Source organism: Hypanus sabinus, chromosome 24 (genome assembly GCF_030144855.1).
Source record: "Hypanus sabinus isolate sHypSab1 chromosome 24, sHypSab1.hap1, whole genome shotgun sequence".
Lineage (NCBI taxonomy): Eukaryota > Metazoa > Chordata > Chondrichthyes > Myliobatiformes > Dasyatidae > Hypanus > Hypanus sabinus.
Window position 1 is genome coordinate 8129764 of NC_082729.1, and position 17210 is coordinate 8146973.

At 50.6% G+C, this 17210-nt stretch overlaps 1 protein-coding gene across 1 annotated transcript; it reads left to right on the forward strand.

Moving 5' to 3' along the window:
• Positions 1-338: 338 nt before the first annotated feature.
• LOC132380443 (ribosome-binding protein 1-like) lies at positions 339-8878 on the forward strand. Its single transcript, XM_059949242.1, has 4 exons — positions 339-2721; positions 3414-5164; positions 5524-7394; positions 8353-8878. The coding sequence occupies exon 1, from the start codon at positions 748-750 to the stop codon at positions 1837-1839; it is 1092 nt and encodes a 363-aa protein (XP_059805225.1). The 5' UTR covers positions 339-747; the 3' UTR covers positions 1840-2721; positions 3414-5164; positions 5524-7394; positions 8353-8878.
• The last annotated feature ends 8332 nt before the right edge of the window (positions 8879-17210 follow it).

Below are 17210 nucleotides of genomic sequence, written 5' to 3' on the forward strand. Positions count from 1 at the left end.
AAGGACAGGGAAGTGATGGAGGAAGGTTCACAAGGACAGGGAAGTGATGGAAAAGTTCACAAGGACAGAGAAGTGATGGAGGAAGGTTTACAAGGACAGGGAAGTGCTGGAGGAAGGTTTACAAGGACAGGGAAGATGGAGGAAGGTTCACAAGGACAGGGAAGCGATGGAGGAAGGTTCACAAGGACAGGGAAGATGGAGGAAGGTTCACAAGGACAGAGAAGTGCTGGAGGAAGGTTCACAAGGGCAGGGAAGATGGAGGAAGGTTCACAAGGACAGGGAAGTGCTGGAGGAAGGTTCACAAGGGCAGGGAAGATGGAGGAAGGTTGACAAGGACAGGGAAGAGATGGAGGAAGGTTTACAAGGACAGGGAAGCGCTGGAGGAAGGTTCACAAGGACAGGGAAGTGCTGGAGGAAGGTTCACAAGGACAGGGAAATGCTGGAGGAAGGTTCACAAGGACAGGGAAGAGATGGAGGAAGGTTTACAAGGACAGGGAAGTGCTGGAGGAAGGTTCACAAGGACAGGGAAGTGCTGGAGGAAGGTTCACAAGGACAGGGAAGTGCTGGAGGAAGGTTCACAAGGGCAGGGAAGATGGAGGAAGGTTCACAAGGACAGGGAAGAGATGGAGGAAGGTTTACAAGGACAGGGAAGCGCTGGAGGAAGGTTCACAAGGACAGGGAAGTGCTGGAGGAAGGTTCACAAGGACAGGGAAATGCTGGAGGAAGGTTCACAAGGACAGGGAAGAGATGGAGGAAGGTTTACAAGGACAGGGAAGTGCTGGAGGAAGGTTCACAAGGACAGGGAAGTGCTGGAGGAAGGTTCACAAGGACAGGGAAATGCTGGAGGAAGGTTCACAAGGACAGGGAAGTGATGGAAATGTTCACAAGGACAGGGAAGATGGAGGAAGGTTGACAAGGACAAGGAAGCACGGGAGGAAGGTTCACAAGGACAGGGAAGATGGAGGAAGGTTGACAAGGACAGGGAAGCGCTGGAGGAAGTTCACAAGGACAGGGAAGCAGTGGAGGAAGGTTCACAAGGACAGGGAAGCGCTGGAGGAAGGTTCACAAGGTCAGGGAAGATGGAGGAAGGTTCACAAGGACAGGGAAGTGCTGGAGGAAGGTTCACAAGGACAGGGAAGCGATGGAAAAGTTCACAAGGACAGGGAAGTGATGGAAAAGTTCACAAGGACAGGGAAGTGCTGGAGGAAGGTTCACAAGGACAGGGAAGATGGAGGAAGGTTGACAAGGACAGGGAAGCGCTGGAGGAAGTTCACAAGGACAAGGAAGCGCTGGAGCAAGGTTCACAAGGACAGGGAAGATGGAGGAAGGTTGACAAGGACAGGGAAGCGCTGGAGGAAGTTCACAAGGACAGGGAAGCGGTGGAGGAAGGTTCACAAGGACAGGGAAGCACTGGAGGAAGGTTCACAAGGACAGGGAAGTGCTGGAGGAAGGTTCACAAGGACAGGGAAGTGCTGGAGGAAGGTTCACAAGGGCAGGGAAGATGGAGGAAGGTTCACAAGGACAGGGAAGAGATGGAGGAAGGTTTACAAGGACAGGGAAGCGCTGGAGGAAGGTTCACAAGGACAGGGAAGTGCTGGAGGAAGGTTCACAAGGACAGGGAAATGCTGGAGGAAGGTTCACAAGGACAGGGAAGAGATGGAGGAAGGTTCACAAGGACAGGGAAGTGCTGGAGGAAGGTTCACAAGGACAGGGAAGCGATGGAAAAGTTCACAAGGACAGGGAAGTGATGGAAAAGTTCACAAGGACAGGGAAGTGCTGGAGGAAGGTTCACAAGGACAGGGAAGTGATGGAGGAAGGTTCACAAGAACAGGGAAGTGATGGAGGAAGGTTCACAAGGACAGGGAAGTGCTGGAGGAACGTTTACAAGGACAGGGAAGTGATGGTAAAGTTCACAAGGACAGGGAAGTGATGGAAAAGTTCACAAGGACAGGGAAGTGCTGGAGGAAGGTTCACAAGTACAGGGAAGTGATGGAGGAAGGTTCACAAGGACAGGCAAGTGCTGGAGGAAGGTTGACAAGGACAGGGAAGCGCTGGAGGAAGTTCACAAGGACAGGGAAGCGGTGGAGGAAGGTTCACAAGGACAGGGAAGCGCTGGAGGAAGGTTCACAAGGACAGGGAGGATGGAGGAAGGTTCACAAGGACAGGGAAGTGCTGGAGGAAGGTTCACAAGGACAGGGAAGCGATGGAAAAGTTCACAAGGACAGGGAAGTGATGGAAAAGTTCACAAGGACAGGGAAGTGATGGAAAAGTTCAGAAGGACAGGGAAGTGATGGAAAAGTTCACAAGGACAGGGAAGTGCTGGAGGAAGGATTACAAGGACTGGGAAGTGCTGGAGAAAGGTTTACAAGGACAGGGTAGTGATGGAAGAAGGTTGACAAGGACAGGGAAGCGCTGGGGGAAGTTCACAAGGACAGGGAAGTGATGGATGAAGGTTTACAAGGACAGCGAAGATGGAGGAAGGTTCACATGGACATGGAAGTGATGGAAAAGTTCACAAGGACAGGGAAGTGATGGAGAAAGGTTCAGAAGGACGGGGAAGTGATGGAAAAGTTCACAAGGACAGAGAAGTGATGGAGGAAGGTTCACGAGTACAGCGAAGTGATGGAGGAAGGTTCACAAGGACAGGGAAGCGAAGGAAAAGTTCACAAGGACAGGGAAGTGATGGAAAAGTTCACAAGGACAGGGAAGTGCTGGAGGAAGGTTCACAAGGACAGGGAAGTGATGGAGGAAGGTTCACAAGGACAGGGAAGTGCTGGAGGAACGTTTACAAGGACAGGGAAGTGATGGTAAAGTTCACAAGGACAGGGAAGTGATGGAAAAGTTCACAAGGACAGGGAAGTGCTGGAGGAAGGTTCACAAGGACAGGGAAGTGATGGAAAAGTTCACTAGGACAGGGAAGCGCTGGAGGAAGTTCACAAGGAAAGGGAAGAGCTGGAGGAAGGTTCACAAGGACAGGGAAGTGATGGAAAAGTTCACAAAGTCAGGGAAGCACTGGAGGAAGGTTCACAAGGACAGGGAAGTGATGGAGGAAGGTTCACAAGGACAGGGAAGTGATGGAAAAGTTCACAAGAACAGGGAAGTGATGCAGAAAGGTTCAGAAGGACAGGGAAGTGATGGAAAATTTCACAAGGACAGAGAAGTGATGGAGCAAGGTTTACAAGGACAGGGAAGTGCTGGAGGAAGGTTTACAAGGACAGGGAAGATGGAGGAAGGTTCACAAGGACAGGGAAGTGATGGAGGAAGGTTCATAAGCTCAGGGAAGATGGAGGAATGTTCACAAGGACAGAGAAGTGCTGGAGGAAGGTTCACAAGGTCAGGGAAGATGGAGGAAGGTTCACAAGGACAGGGAAGATGGAGGATGTTTCACAAGGACAGAGAAGTGCTGGAGGAAGGTTCACAAGGACAGGGAAGTGCTGGAGGAAGGTTCACAAGGACAGGGAAGCGCTGGAGGACGGTTCACAAGGACAGGGAAGATGGAGGAAGGTTCACAAGGACAGGGATGTGATGGAGGAAGGTTTACAAGGACAGGGAAGCGCTGGAGGAAGGTTCACAAGGACAGGGAAGTGCTGGAGGAAGGTTCACAAGGACAGGGAAATGCTGGAGGAAGGTTCACAAGGACAGGGAAGTGATGGAGGAAGGTTTACAAGGACAGGGAAGTGCTGGTGGAAGGTTCTCAAGGACTGGGAAGTGCTGGAGGAAGGTTCACAAGGACAGGGAAATGCTGGAGGAAGGTTCACAAGGACAGGGAAGTGATGGAAAAGTTCATAAGGATGGAAGTGATGGAAATTTCACAAGGACAGGGAAGTGCTGGAGGGAGGTTCACAAGGACAGGGAAGTGATGGAAAAGTTCACAAGGACAGGGAAGATGGAGGAAGGTTGACAAGGACAAGGAAGCGCTGGAGCAAGGTTCACAAGGACAGGGAAGATGGAGGAAGGTTGACAAGGACAGGGAAGCGCTGGAGGAAGTTCACAAGGACAGGGAAGCGGTGGAGGAAGGTTCACAAGGACAGGGAAGCGGTGGAGGAAGGTTCACAAGGACAGGAAAGCTCTGGCGGAAGGTTCACAAGGACAGGGAAGATGGAGGAAGGTTCACAAGGACAGGGAAGTGCTGGAGGAAGGTTCACTAGGACAGGGAAGTGCTGGAGGAACGTTTACAAGGACAGGGAAGTGATGGTAAAGTTCACAAGGACAGGGAAGTGATGGAAAAGTTCACAAGGACAGGGAAGTGCTGGAGGAAGGTTCACAAGGACAGGGAAGTGATGGAAAAGTTTACAAGGACAGGGAAGCGCTGGAGGAAGTTCACAAGGAAAGGGAAGAGCTGGAGGAAGTTTCACAAGGACAGGGAAGTGATGGAGAAGTTCACAAAGACAGGGAAGCACTGGAGGAAGGTTCACAAGGACAGGGAAGTGATGGAAAAGTTCAGAAGGACAGGGAAGTGATGGAAAAGTTCACAAGGACAGGGAAGTGCTGGAGGAAGGTTTACAAGGACTGGGAAGTGCTGGAGAAGGGTTTACAAGGACAGGGTTGTGATGGAAGAAGGTTGACAAGGACAGGGAAGCGCTGGGGGAAGTTCACAAGTACAGGGAAGTGATGGATGAAGGTTTACAAGGACAGCGAAGATGGAGGAAGGTTCACAAGGACAGGGAAGTGATGGAAAAGTTCACAAGGACAGGGAAGTGATGGAGAAAGGTTCAGAAGGACAGGGAAGTGATGGAGAAGTTCACAAGGACAGAGAAGTGATGGAGCAAGGTTTACAAGGACAGGGAAGTGCTGGAGGAAGGTTTACAAGGACAGGGAAGATGGAGGAAGGTTCACAAGGACAGGGAAATGCTGGAGGAAGGTTCACAAGGACAGGGAAGAGATGGAGGAAGGTTTACAAGGACAGGGAAGTGCTGGAGGAAGGTTCACAAGGACAGGGAAGTGCTGGAGGAAGGTTCACAAGGACAGGGAAATGCTGGAGGAAGGTTCACAAGGACAGGGAAGTGATGGAAAAGTTCACAAGGACAGGGAAGATGGAGGAAGGTTGACAAGGACAAGGAAGCGCTGGAGGAAGGTTCACAAGGACAGGGAAGATTGAGGAAGGTTGACAAGGACAGGGAAGCACTGGAGGAAGTTCACAAGGACAGGGAAGCGGTGGAGGAAGGTTCACAAGGACAGGGAAGCGCTGGAGGAAGGTTCACAAGGACAGGGAAGATGGAGGAAGATTCACAAGGACAGGGAAGTGCTGGAGGAAGGTTCACAAGGACCGGGAAGTGATGGAAAAGTTCACAAGGACAGGGAAGTGATGGAAAAGTTCACAAGGACAGGGAAGTGCTGGAGGAAGGTTCACAAGGTCAGGGAAGTGATGGAGGAAGGTTCACAAGGACAGGGAAGCGATGGAGGGTTCACAAGGACAGGGAAGTGCTGGAGGAACGTTTACAAGGACAGGGAAGTGATGGTAAAGTTCACAAGGACAGGGAAGTGATGGAAAAGTTCACAAGGACAGGGAAGTGCTGGAGGAAGGTTCACAAGGACAGGGAAGTGATGGAAAAGTTCACAAGGACAGGGAAGAGATGGAGAAAGGTTCAGAAATACGGGGAAGTGATGGAAAAGTTCACAAGGACGGAGAAGTGATGGAGGAAGGTTCACAAGTACAGGGAAGTGATGGAGGAAGGTTCACAAGGACAGGCAAGTGCTGGAGGAAGGTTGACAAGGACAGGGAAGCGCTGGAGGAAGTTCACAAGGACAGGGAAGCGGTGGAGGAAGGTTCACAAGGACAGGGAAGCGCTGGAGGAAGGTTCACAAGGACAGGGAGGATGGAGGAAGGTTCACAAGGACAGGGAAGCGATGGAAAAGTTCACAAGGACAGGGAAGTGATGGAAAAGTTCACAAGGACAGGGAAGTGATGGAAAAGTTCAGAAGGACAGGGAAGTGATGGAAAAGTTCACAAGGACAGGGAAGTGCTGGAGGAAGGATTACAAGGACTGGGAAGTGCTGGAGAAAGGTTTACAAGGACAGGGTAGTGATGGAAGAAGGTTGACAAGGACAGGGAAGCGCTGGGGGAAGTTCACAAGGACAGGGAAGTGATGGATGAAGGTTTACAAGGACAGCGAAGATGGAGGAAGGTTCACAAGGACATGGAAGTGATGGAAAAGTTCACAAGGACAGGGAAGTGATGGAGAAAGGTTCAGAAGGACGGGGAAGTGATGGAAAAGTTCACAAGGACAGAGAAGTGATGGAGGAAGTTTCACAAGTACAGCGAAGTGATGGAGGAAGGTTCACAAGGACAGGGAAGCGAAGGAAAAGTTCACAAGGACAGGGAAGTGATGGAAAAGTTCACAAGGACAGGGAAGTGCTGGAGGAAGGTTCACAAGGACAGGGAAGTGATGGAGGAAGGTTCACAAGGACAGGGAAGTGCTGGAGGAACGTTTACAAGGACAGGGAAGTGATGGTAAAGTTCACAAGGACAGGGAAGTGATGGAAAAGTTCACAAGGACAGGGAAGTGCTGGAGGAAGGTTCACAAGGACAGGGAAGTGATGGAAAAGTTCACTAGGACAGGGAAGCGCTGGAGGAAGTTCACAAGGAAAGGGAAGAGCTGGAGGAAGGTTCACAAGGACAGGGAAGTGATGGAAAAGTTCACAAAGACAGGGAAGCACTGGAGGAAGGTTCACAAGGACAGGGAAGTGATGGAAGAAGGTTGACAAGGACAGTGAAGATGGAGGAAGGTTCACAAGGACAGGGAAGTGATGGAAAAGTTCACAAGAACAGGGAAGTGATGCAGAAAGGTTCAGAAGGACAGGGAAGTGATGGAAAATTTCACAAGGACAGAGAAGTGATGGAGCAAGGTTTACAAGGACAGGGAAGTGCTGGAGGAAGGTTTACAAGGACAGGGAAGATGGAGGAAGGTTCACAAGGACAGGGAAGTGATGGAGGAAGGTTCATAAGCTCAGGGAAGATGGAGGAATGTTCACAAGGACAGAGAAGTGCTGGAGGAAGGTTCACATGGTCAGGGAAGATGGAGGAAGGTTCACAAGGACAGGGAAGATGGAGGAAGTTTCACAAGGACAGAGAAGTGCTGGAGGAAGGTTCACAAGGACAGGGAAGTGCTGGAGGAAGGTTCACAAGGACAGGGAAGCGCTGGAGGAAGGTTCACAAGGACAGGGAAGATGGAGGAAGGTTCACAAGGACAGGGATGTGATGGAGGAAGGTTTACAAGGACAGGGAAGCGCTGGAGGAAGGTTCACAAGGACAGGGAAGTGCTGGAGGAAGGTTCACAAGGACAGGGAAATGCTGGAGGAAGGTTCACAAGGACAGGGAAGTGATGGAGGAAGGTTTACAAGGACAGGGAAGTGCTGGTGGAAGGTTCTCAAGGACAGGGAAGTGCTGGAGGAAGGTTCACAAGGACAGGGAAATGCTGGAGGAAGGTTCACAAGGACAGGGAAGTGATGGAAAAGTTCATAAGGATGGAAGTGATGGAAATTTCACAAGGACAGGGAAGTGCTGGAGGGAGGTTCACAAGGACAGGGAAGTGATGGAAAAGTTCACAAGGACAGGGAAGATGGAGGAAGGTTGACAAGGACAAGGAAGCGCTGGAGCAATGTTCACAAGGACAGGGAAGATGGAGGAAGGTTGACAAGGACAGGGAAGCGCTGGAGGAAGTTCACAAGGACAGGGAAGCGGTGGAGGAAGGTTCACAAGGACAGGGAAGCGGTGGAGGAAGGTTCACAAGGACAGGAAAGCTCTGGCGGAAGGTTCACAAGGACAGGGAAGATAGAGGAAGGTTCACAAGGACAGGGAAGTGCTGGAGGAAGGTTCACTAGGACAGGGAAGTGCTGGAGGAACGTTTACAAGGACACGGAAGTGATGGTAAAGTTCACAAGGACAGGGAAGTGATGGAAAAGTTCACAAGGACAGGGAAATGCTGGAGGAAGGTTCACAAGGACAGGGAAGTGATGGAAAAGTTCACAAAGACAGGGAAGCACTGGAGGAAGGTTCACAAGGACAGGGAAGTGATGGAAGAAGGTTGACAAGGACAGTGAAGATGGAGGAAGGTTCACAAGGACAGGGAAGTGATGGAAAAGTTCACAAGAACAGGGAAGTGATGCAGAAAGGTTCAGAAGGACAGGGAAGTGATGGAAAATTTCACAAGGACAGAGAAGTGATGGAGCAAGGTTTACAAGGACAGGGAAGTGCTGGAGGAAGGTTTACAAGGACAGGGAAGATGGAGGAAGGTTCACAAGGACAGGGAAGTGATGGAGGAAGGTTCATAAGCTCAGGGAAGATGGAGGAATGTTCACAAGGACAGAGAAGTGCTGGAGGAAGGTTCACATGGTCAGGGAAGATGGAGGAAGGTTCACAAGGACAGGGAAGATGGAGGAAGTTTCACAAGGACAGAGAAGTGCTGGAGGAAGGTTCACAAGGACAGGGAAGTGCTGGAGGAAGGTTCACAAGGACAGGGAAGCGCTGGAGGAAGGTTCACAAGGACAGGGAAGATGGAGGAAGGTTCACAAGGACAGGGATGTGATGGAGGAAGGTTTACAAGGACAGGGAAGCGCTGGAGGAAGGTTCACAAGGACAGGGAAGTGCTGGAGGAAGGTTCACAAGGACAGGGAAATGCTGGAGGAAGGTTCACAAGGACAGGGAAGTGATGGAGGAAGGTTTACAAGGACAGGGAAGTGCTGGTGGAAGGTTCTCAAGGACAGGGAAGTGCTGGAGGAAGGTTCACAAGGACAGGGAAATGCTGGAGGAAGGTTCACAAGGACAGGGAAGTGATGGAAAAGTTCATAAGGATGGAAGTGATGGAAATTTCACAAGGACAGGGAAGTGCTGGAGGGAGGTTCACAAGGACAGGGAAGTGATGGAAAAGTTCACAAGGACAGGGAAGATGGAGGAAGGTTGACAAGGACAAGGAAGCGATGGAGCAAGGTTCACAAGGACAGGGAAGATGGAGGAAGGTTGACAAGGACAGGGAAGCGCTGGAGGAAGTTCACAAGGACAGGGAAGCGGTGGAGGAAGGTTCACAAGGACAGGGAAGCGGTGGAGGAAGGTTCACAAGGACAGGAAAGCTCTGGCGGAAGGTTCACAAGGACAGGGAAGATGGAGGAAGGTTCACAAGGACAGGGAAATGCTGGAGGAAGGTTCACTAGGACAGGGAAGTGCTGGAGGAACGTTTACAAGGACAGGGAAGTGATGGTAAAGTTCACAAGGACAGGGAAGTGATGGAAAAGTTCACAAGGACAGGGAAGTGCTGGAGGAAGGTTCACAAGGACAGGGAAGTGATGGAAAAGTTTACAAGGACAGGGAAGCGCTGGAGGAAGTTCACAAGGAAAGGGAAGAGCTGGAGGAAGTTTCACAAGGACAGGGAAGTGATGGAGAAGTTCACAAAGACAGGGAAGCACTGGAGGAAGGTTCACAAGGACAGGGAAGTGATGGAAAAGTTCAGAAGGACAGGGAAGTGATGGAAAAGTTCACAAGGACAGGGAAGTGCTGGAGGAAGGTTTACAAGGACTGGGAAGTGCTGGAGAAGGGTTTACAAGGACAGGGTTGTGATGGAAGAAGGTTGACAAGGACAGGGAAGCGCTGGGGGAAGTTCACAACTACAGGGAAGTGATGGATGAAGGTTTACAAGGACAGCGAAGATGGAGGAAGGTTCACAAGGACAGGGAAGTGATGGAAAAGTTCACAAGGACAGGGAAGTGATGGAGAAAGGTTCAGAAGGACAGGGAAGTGATGGAAAAGTTCACAAGGACAGAGAAGTGATAGAGCAAGGTTTACAAGGACAGGGAAGTGCTGGAGGAAGGTTTACAAGGACAGGGAAGATGGAGGAAGGTTCACAAGGACAGGGAAATGCTGGAGGAAGGTTCACAAGGACAGGGAAGAGATGGAGGAAGGTTTACAAGGACAGGGAAGTGCTGGAGGAAGGTTCACAAGGACAGGGAAGTGCTGGAGGAAGGTTCACAAGGACAGGGAAATGCTGGAGGAAGGTTCACAAGGACAGGGAAGTGATGGAAAAGTTCACAAGGACAGGGAAGATGGAGGAAGGTTGACAAGGACAAGGAAGCGCTGGAGGAAGGTTCACAAGGACAGGGAAGATTGAGGAAGGTTGACAAGGACAGGGAAGCACTGGAGGAAGTTCACAAGGACAGGGAAGCGGTGGAGGAAGGTTCACAAGGACAGGGAAGCGCTGGAGGAAGGTTCACAAGGACAGGGAAGATGGAGGAAGATTCACAAGGACAGGGAAGTGCTGGAGGAAGGTTCACAAGGACCGGGAAGCGATGGAAAAGTTCACAAGGACAGGGAAGTGATGGAAAAGTTCACAAGGACAGGGAAGTGCTGGAGGAAGGTTCACAAGGTCAGGGAAGTGATGGAGGAAGGTTCACAAGGACAGGGAAGTGATGGAGGAAGGTTCACAAGGACAGGGAAGTGCTGGAGGAACGTTTACAAGGACAGGGAAGTGATGGTAAAGTTCACAAAGACAGGGAAGTGATGGAAAAGTTCACAAGGACAGGGAAGTGGTGGAGGAAGGTTCACAAGGACAGGGAAGTGATGGATGAAGGTTTACAAGGACAGCGAAGATGGAGGAAGGTTCACAAGGACAGGGAAGTGATGGAAAAGTTCACAAGGACAGGGAAGTGCTGGAGGAAGGTTCACAAGGACAGGGAAGTGATGGAAAAGTTCACAAAGACAGGGAAGCACTGGAGGAAGGTTCACAAGGACAGGGAAGTGATGGATGAAGGTTTACAAGGACAGCGAAGATGGAGGAAGGTTCACAAGGACAGGGATGTGATGGAAAAGTTCACTAGGACAGGGAAGTGATGGAGAAAGGTTCAGAAATACGGGGAAGTGATGGAAAAGTTCACAAGGACGGAGAAGTGATGGAGGAAGGTTCACAAGTACAGGGAAGTGATGGAGGAAGGTTCACAAGGACAGGCAAGTGCTGGAGGAAGGTTGACAAGGACAGGGAAGCGCTGGAGGAAGTTCACAAGGACAGGGAAGCAGTGGAGGAAGGTTCACAAGGACAGGGAAGCGCTGGAGGAAGGTTCACAAGGACAGGGAGGATGGAGGAAGGTTCACAAGGACAGGGAAGTGCTGGAGGAAGGTTCACAAGGACAGGGAAGCGATGGAAAAGTTCACAAGGACAGGGAAGTGATGGAAAAGTTCACAAGGACAGGGAAGTGATGGAAAAGTTCAGAAGGACAGGGAAGTGATGGAAAAGTTCACAAGGACAGGGAAGTGCTGGAGGAAGGATTACAAGGAAAGGGAAGAGCTGGAGGAAGTTTCACAAGGACAGGGAAGTGATGGAGAAGTTCACAAAGACAGGGAAGCACTGGAGGAAGGTTCACAAGGACAGGGAAGTGATGGAAAAGTTCAGAAGGACAGGGAAGTGATGGAAAAGTTCACAAGGACAGGGAAGTGCTGGAGGAAGGTTTACAAGGACTGGGAAGTGCTGGAGAAGGGTTTACAAGGACAGGGTTGTGATGGAAGAAGGTTGACAAGGACAGGGAAGCGCTGGGGGAAGTTCACCACTACAGGGAAGTGATGGATGAAGGTTTACAAGGACAGCGAAGATGGAGGAAGGTTCACAAGGACAGGGAAGTGATGGAAAAGTTCACAAGGACAGGGAAGTGATGGAGAAAGGTTCAGAAGGACAGGGAAGTGATGGAAAAGTTCACAAGGACAGAGAAGTGATAGAGCAAGGTTTACAAGGACAGGGAAGTGCTGGAGGAAGGTTTACAAGGACAGGGAAGATGGAGGAAGGTTCACAAGGACAGGGAAATGCTGGAGGAAGGTTCACAAGGACAGGGAAGAGATGGAGGAAGGTTTACAAGGACAGGGAAGTGCTGGAGGAAGGTTCACAAGGACAGGGAAGTGCTGGAGGAAGGTTCACAAGGACAGGGAAATGCTGGAGGAAGGTTCACAAGGACAGGGAAGTGATGGAAAAGTTCACAAGGACAGGGAAGATGGAGGAAGGTTGACAAGGACAAGGAAGCGCTGGAGGAAGGTTCACAAGGACAGGGAAGATTGAGGAAGGTTGACAAGGACAGGGAAGCACTGGAGGAAGTTCACAAGGACAGGGAAGCGGTGGAGGAAGGTTCACAAGGACAGGGAAGCGCTGGAGGAAGGTTCACAAGGACAGGGAAGATGGAGGAAGATTCACAAGGACAGGGAAGTGCTGGAGGAAGGTTCACAAGGACCGGGAAGCGATGGAAAAGTTCACAAGGACAGGGAAGTGATGGAAAAGTTCACAAGGACAGGGAAGTGCTGGAGGAAGGTTCACAAGGTCAGGGAAGTGATGGAGGAAGGTTCACAAGGACAGGGAAGTGATGGAGGAAGGTTCACAAGGACAGGGAAGTGCTGGAGGAACGTTTACAAGGACAGGGAAGTGATGGTAAAGTTCACAAGGACAGGGAAGTGATGGAAAAGTTCACAAGGACAGGGAAGTGGTGGAGGAAGGTTCACAAGGACAGGGAAGTGATGGATGAAGGTTTACAAGGACAGCGAAGATGGAGGAAGGTTCACAAGGACAGGGAAGTGATGGAAAAGTTCACAAGGACAGGGAAGTGCTGGAGGAAGGTTCACAAGGACAGGGAAGTGATGGAAAAGTTCACAAAGACAGGGAAGCACTGGAGGAAGGTTCACAAGGACAGGGAAGTGATGGATGAAGGTTTACAAGGACAGCGAAGATGGAGGAAGGTTCACAAGGACAGGGATGTGATGGAAAAGTTCACTAGGACAGGGAAGTGATGGAGAAAGGTTCAGAAATACGGGGAAGTGATGGAAAAGTTCACAAGGACGGAGAAGTGATGGAGGAAGGTTCACAAGTACAGGGAAGTGATGGAGGAAGGTTCACAAGGACAGGCAAGTGCTGGAGGAAGGTTGACAAGGACAGGGAAGCGCTGGAGGAAGTTCACAAGGACAGGGAAGCAGTGGAGGAAGGTTCACAAGGACAGGGAAGCGCTGGAGGAAGGTTCACAAGGACAGGGAGGATGGAGGAAGGTTCACAAGGACAGGGAAGTGCTGGAGGAAGGTTCACAAGGACAGGGAAGCGATGGAAAAGTTCACAAGGACAGGGAAGTGATGGAAAAGTTCACAAGGACAGGGAAGTGATGGAAAAGTTCAGAAGGACAGGGAAGTGATGGAAAAGTTCACAAGGACAGGGAAGTGCTGGAGGAAGGATTACAAGGACTGGGAAGTGCTGGAGAAAGGTTTACAAGGACAGGGTAGTGATGGAAGAAGGTTGACAAGGACAGGGAAGCGCTGGGGGAAGTTCACAAGGACAGGGAAGTGATGGATGAAGGTTTACAAGGACAGCGAAGATGGAGGAAGGTTCACAAGGACATGGAAGTGATGGAAAAGTTCACAAGGACAGGGAAGTGATGGAGAAAGGTTCAGAAGGACGGGGAAGTGATGGAAAAGTTCACAAGGACAGAGAAGTGATGGAGGAAGGTTCACAAGTACAGCGAAGTGATGGAGGAAGGTTCACAAGGACAGGGAAGCGAAGGAAAAGTTCACAAGGACAGGGAAGTGATGGAAAAGTTCACAAGGACAGGGAAGTGCTGGAGGAAGGTTCACAAGGACAGGGAAGTGATGGAGGAAGGTTCACAAGGACAGGGAAGTGCTGGAGGAACGTTTACAAGGACAGGGAAGTGATGGTAAAGTTCACAAGGACAGGGAAGTGATGGAAAAGTTCACAAGGACAGGGAAGTGCTGGAGGAAGGTTCACAAGGACAGGGAAGTGATGGAAAAGTTCACAAGACAGGGAAGCGCTGGAGGAAGTTCACAAGGAAAGGGAAGAGCTGGAGGATGGTTCACAAGGACAGGGAAGTGATGGAAAAGTTCACAAAGACAGGGAAGCACTGGAGGAAGGTTCACAAGGACAGGGAAGTGATGGAAGAAGGTTGACAAGGACAGTGAAGATGGAGGAAGGTTCACAAGGACAGGGAAGTGATGGAAAAGTTCACAAGAACAGGGAAGTGATGCAGAAAGGTTCAGAAGGACAGGGAAGTGATGGAAAATTTCACAAGGACAGAGAAGTGATGGAGCAAGGTTTACAAGGACAGGGAAGTGCTGGAGGAAGGTTTACAAGGACAGGGAAGATGGAGGAAGGTTCACAAGGACAGGGAAGTGATGGAGGAAGGTTCATAAGCTCAGGGAAGATGGAGGAAGGTTCACAAGGACAGAAAAGTGCTGGAGGAAGGTTCACAAGGTCAGGGAAGATGGAGGAAGGTTCACAAGGACAGGGAAGATGGAGGAAGTTTCACAAGGACAGAGAAGTGCTGGAGGAAGGTTCACAAGGACAGGGAAGTGCTGGAGGAAGGTTCACAAGGACAGGGAAGCGCTGGAGGAAGGTTCACAAGGACAGGGAAGATGGAGGAAGGTTCACAAGGACAGGGATGTGATGGAGGAAGGTTTACAAGGACAGGGAAGCGCTGGAGGAAGGTTCACAAGGACAGGGAAATGCTGGAGGAAGGTTCACAAGGACAGGGAAGTGATGGAGGAAGATTTACAAGGACAGGGAAGTGCTGGTGGAAGGTTCTCAAGGACAGGGAAGTGCTGGAGGAAGGTTCACAAGGACAGGGAAATGCTGGAGGAATGTTCACAAGGACAGGGAAGTGATGGAAAAGTTCATAAGGATGGAAGTGATGGAAATTTCACAAGGACAGGGAAGTGCTGGAGAGAGGTTCACAAGGACAGGGAAGTGATGGAAAAGTTCACAAGGACAGGGAAGATGGAGGAAGGTTGACAAGGACAAGGAAGCGCTGGAGCAAGGTTCACAAGGACAGGGAAGATGGAGGAAGGTTGACAAGGACAGGGAAGCGCTGGAGGAAGTTCACAAGGACAGGGAAGCGGTGGAGGAAGGTTCACAAGGACAGGGAAGCGGTGGAGGAAGGTTCACAAGGACAGGAAAGCTCTGGAGGAAGGTTCACAAGGACAGGGAAGATGGAGGAAGGTTCACAAGGACAGGGAAGTGCTGGAGGAAGGTTCACTAGGACAGGGAAGTGCTGGAGGAACGTTTACAAGGACAGGGAAGTGATGGTAAAGTTCACAAGGACAGGGAAGTGATGGAAAAGTTCACAAGGACAGGGAAGTGCTGGAGGAAGGTTCACAAGGACAGGGAAGTGATGGAAAAGTTTACAAGGACAGGGAAGCGCTGGAGGAAGTTCACAAGGAAAGGGAAGAGCTGGAGGAAGTTTCACAAGGACAGGGAAGTGATGGAGAAGTTCACAAAGACAGGGAAGCACTGGAGGAAGGTTCACAAGGACAGGGAAGTGATGGAAAAGTTCAGAAGGGCAGGGAAGTGATGGAAAAGTTGACAAGGACAGGGAAGTGCTGGAGGAAGGTTTACAAGGACTGGGAAGTGCTGGAGAAGGGTTTACAAGGACAGGGTAGTGATGGAAGAAGGTTGACAAGGACAGGGAAGCGCTGGGGGAATTTCACAAGTACAGGGAAGTGATGGATGAAGGTTTACAAGGACAGCGAAGATGGAGGAAGGTTCACAAGGACAGGGAAGTGATGGAAAAGTTCACAAGGACAGGGAAGTGATGGAGAAAGGTTCAGAAGGACAGGGAAGTGATGGAAAAGTTCACAAGGACAGAGAAGTGATGGAGCAAGGTTTACAAGGACAGGGAAGTGCTGGAGGAAGGTTTACAAGGATAGGGAAGATGGAGGAAGGTTCACAAGGACAGGGAAGTGATGGCGGAAGGTTCACAAGGACAAGGAAGATGGAGGAAGGTTCACAAGGACAGAGAAGTGCTGGAGGAAGGTTCACAAGGGCAGGGAAGATGGAGGAAGGGTTACAAGGACAGAGAAGATGGAGGAAGGTTCACAAGGACAGAGAAGTGCTGGAGGAAGGTTCACAAGTACAGGGAAGAAGGAGGAAGGTTCACAAGGACAGGGATGTGATGGAGGAAGGTTTACAAGGACAGGGAAGTGCTGGAGGAAGGTTCACAAGGACAGGGAAATGCTGGAGGAAGGTTCACAAGGACAGCGAAGTGATGGAGGAAGGTTTACAAGGACAGGGAAGTGCTGGAGGGAGGTTCACAAGGACAGGGAAGTGCTGGAGGGAGGTTCACAAGGACAGGGAAGTGATGGAAAAGTTCACAAGGACAGGGAAGATGGAGGAAGGTTGACAAGGACAAGGCAGCGCTGGAGGAAGGTTCACAAGGACAGGGAAGATGGAGAAAGGTTGACAAGGACAGGGAAGCGCTGGAGGAAGTTCACAAGGACAGGGAAGCGGTGGAGGAAGTTTCACGAGGACAGGAAAGCTCTGGAGGAAGGTTCACAAGGACAGGGAAGATGGAGGAAGGTTCACAAGGACAGGGAAGTGCTGGAGGAAGGTTCACTAGGACAGGGAAATGCTGGAGGAACGTTTACAAGGACAGGGAAGTGATGGTAAAGTTCACAAGGACAGGGAAGTGATGGAAAAGTTCACAAGGACAGGGAAGTGCTGGAGGAATGTTCACAAGGACAGGGAAGTGATGGAAAAGTTTACAAGGACAGGGAAGCGCTGGCGGAATTTCACAAGGAAGGGGAAGAGCTGGAGGAAGTTTCACAAGGACAGGGAAGTGATGGAAAAGTTCACAAAGACAGGGAAGCACTGGAGGAAGGTTCACAAGGACAGGGAAGTGATGGAAAAGTTCAGAAGGACAGGGAAGTGATGGAAAAGTTGACAAGGACAGGGAAGTGCTGGAGAAAGGTTTACAAGGACTGGGAAGTGCTGGAGAAAGGTTTACAAGGACAGGGTAGTGATGGAAGAAGGTTGACAAGGACAGGGAAGCGCTGGGGGAAGTTCACAAGGACAGGGAAGTGATGGATGAAGGTTTACAAGGACAGCGAAGATGGAGGAAGGTTCACAAGGACAGGGATGTGATGGAGGATGGTTTACAAGGACAGGGAAGCGCTGGATGAAGGTTCACAAGGACAGGGAAGATGGAGGAAGGTTCAGAAGGACGGGGAAGTGATGGAAAAGTTCACAAGGACAGAGAAGTGATGGAGGAAGGTTCACAAGTACAGCGAAGTGCTGGAGGAAGGTTCTCAAGGACAGGGAAGATGGAGGAAGGTTCACAAGGACAGTGAAGTGCTGGAGGAAGGTTCTCAAGGACAGGGAAGATTGAGGAAGGTTCACAAGGACAGGGATGTGATGGAGGATGGTTTACAAGGACAGGGAAGCGCTGGTGGAAGGTTTACAAGGACAGGGAAGTGCTGGCGG

Coding starts and splice junctions, on each gene's coding strand:
- LOC132380443 (XM_059949242.1), top strand. CDS start 748: ATGGAGGAAGGTTTACAAGGACAGGGAAGTGCTGGAGGAAGGTTCACA.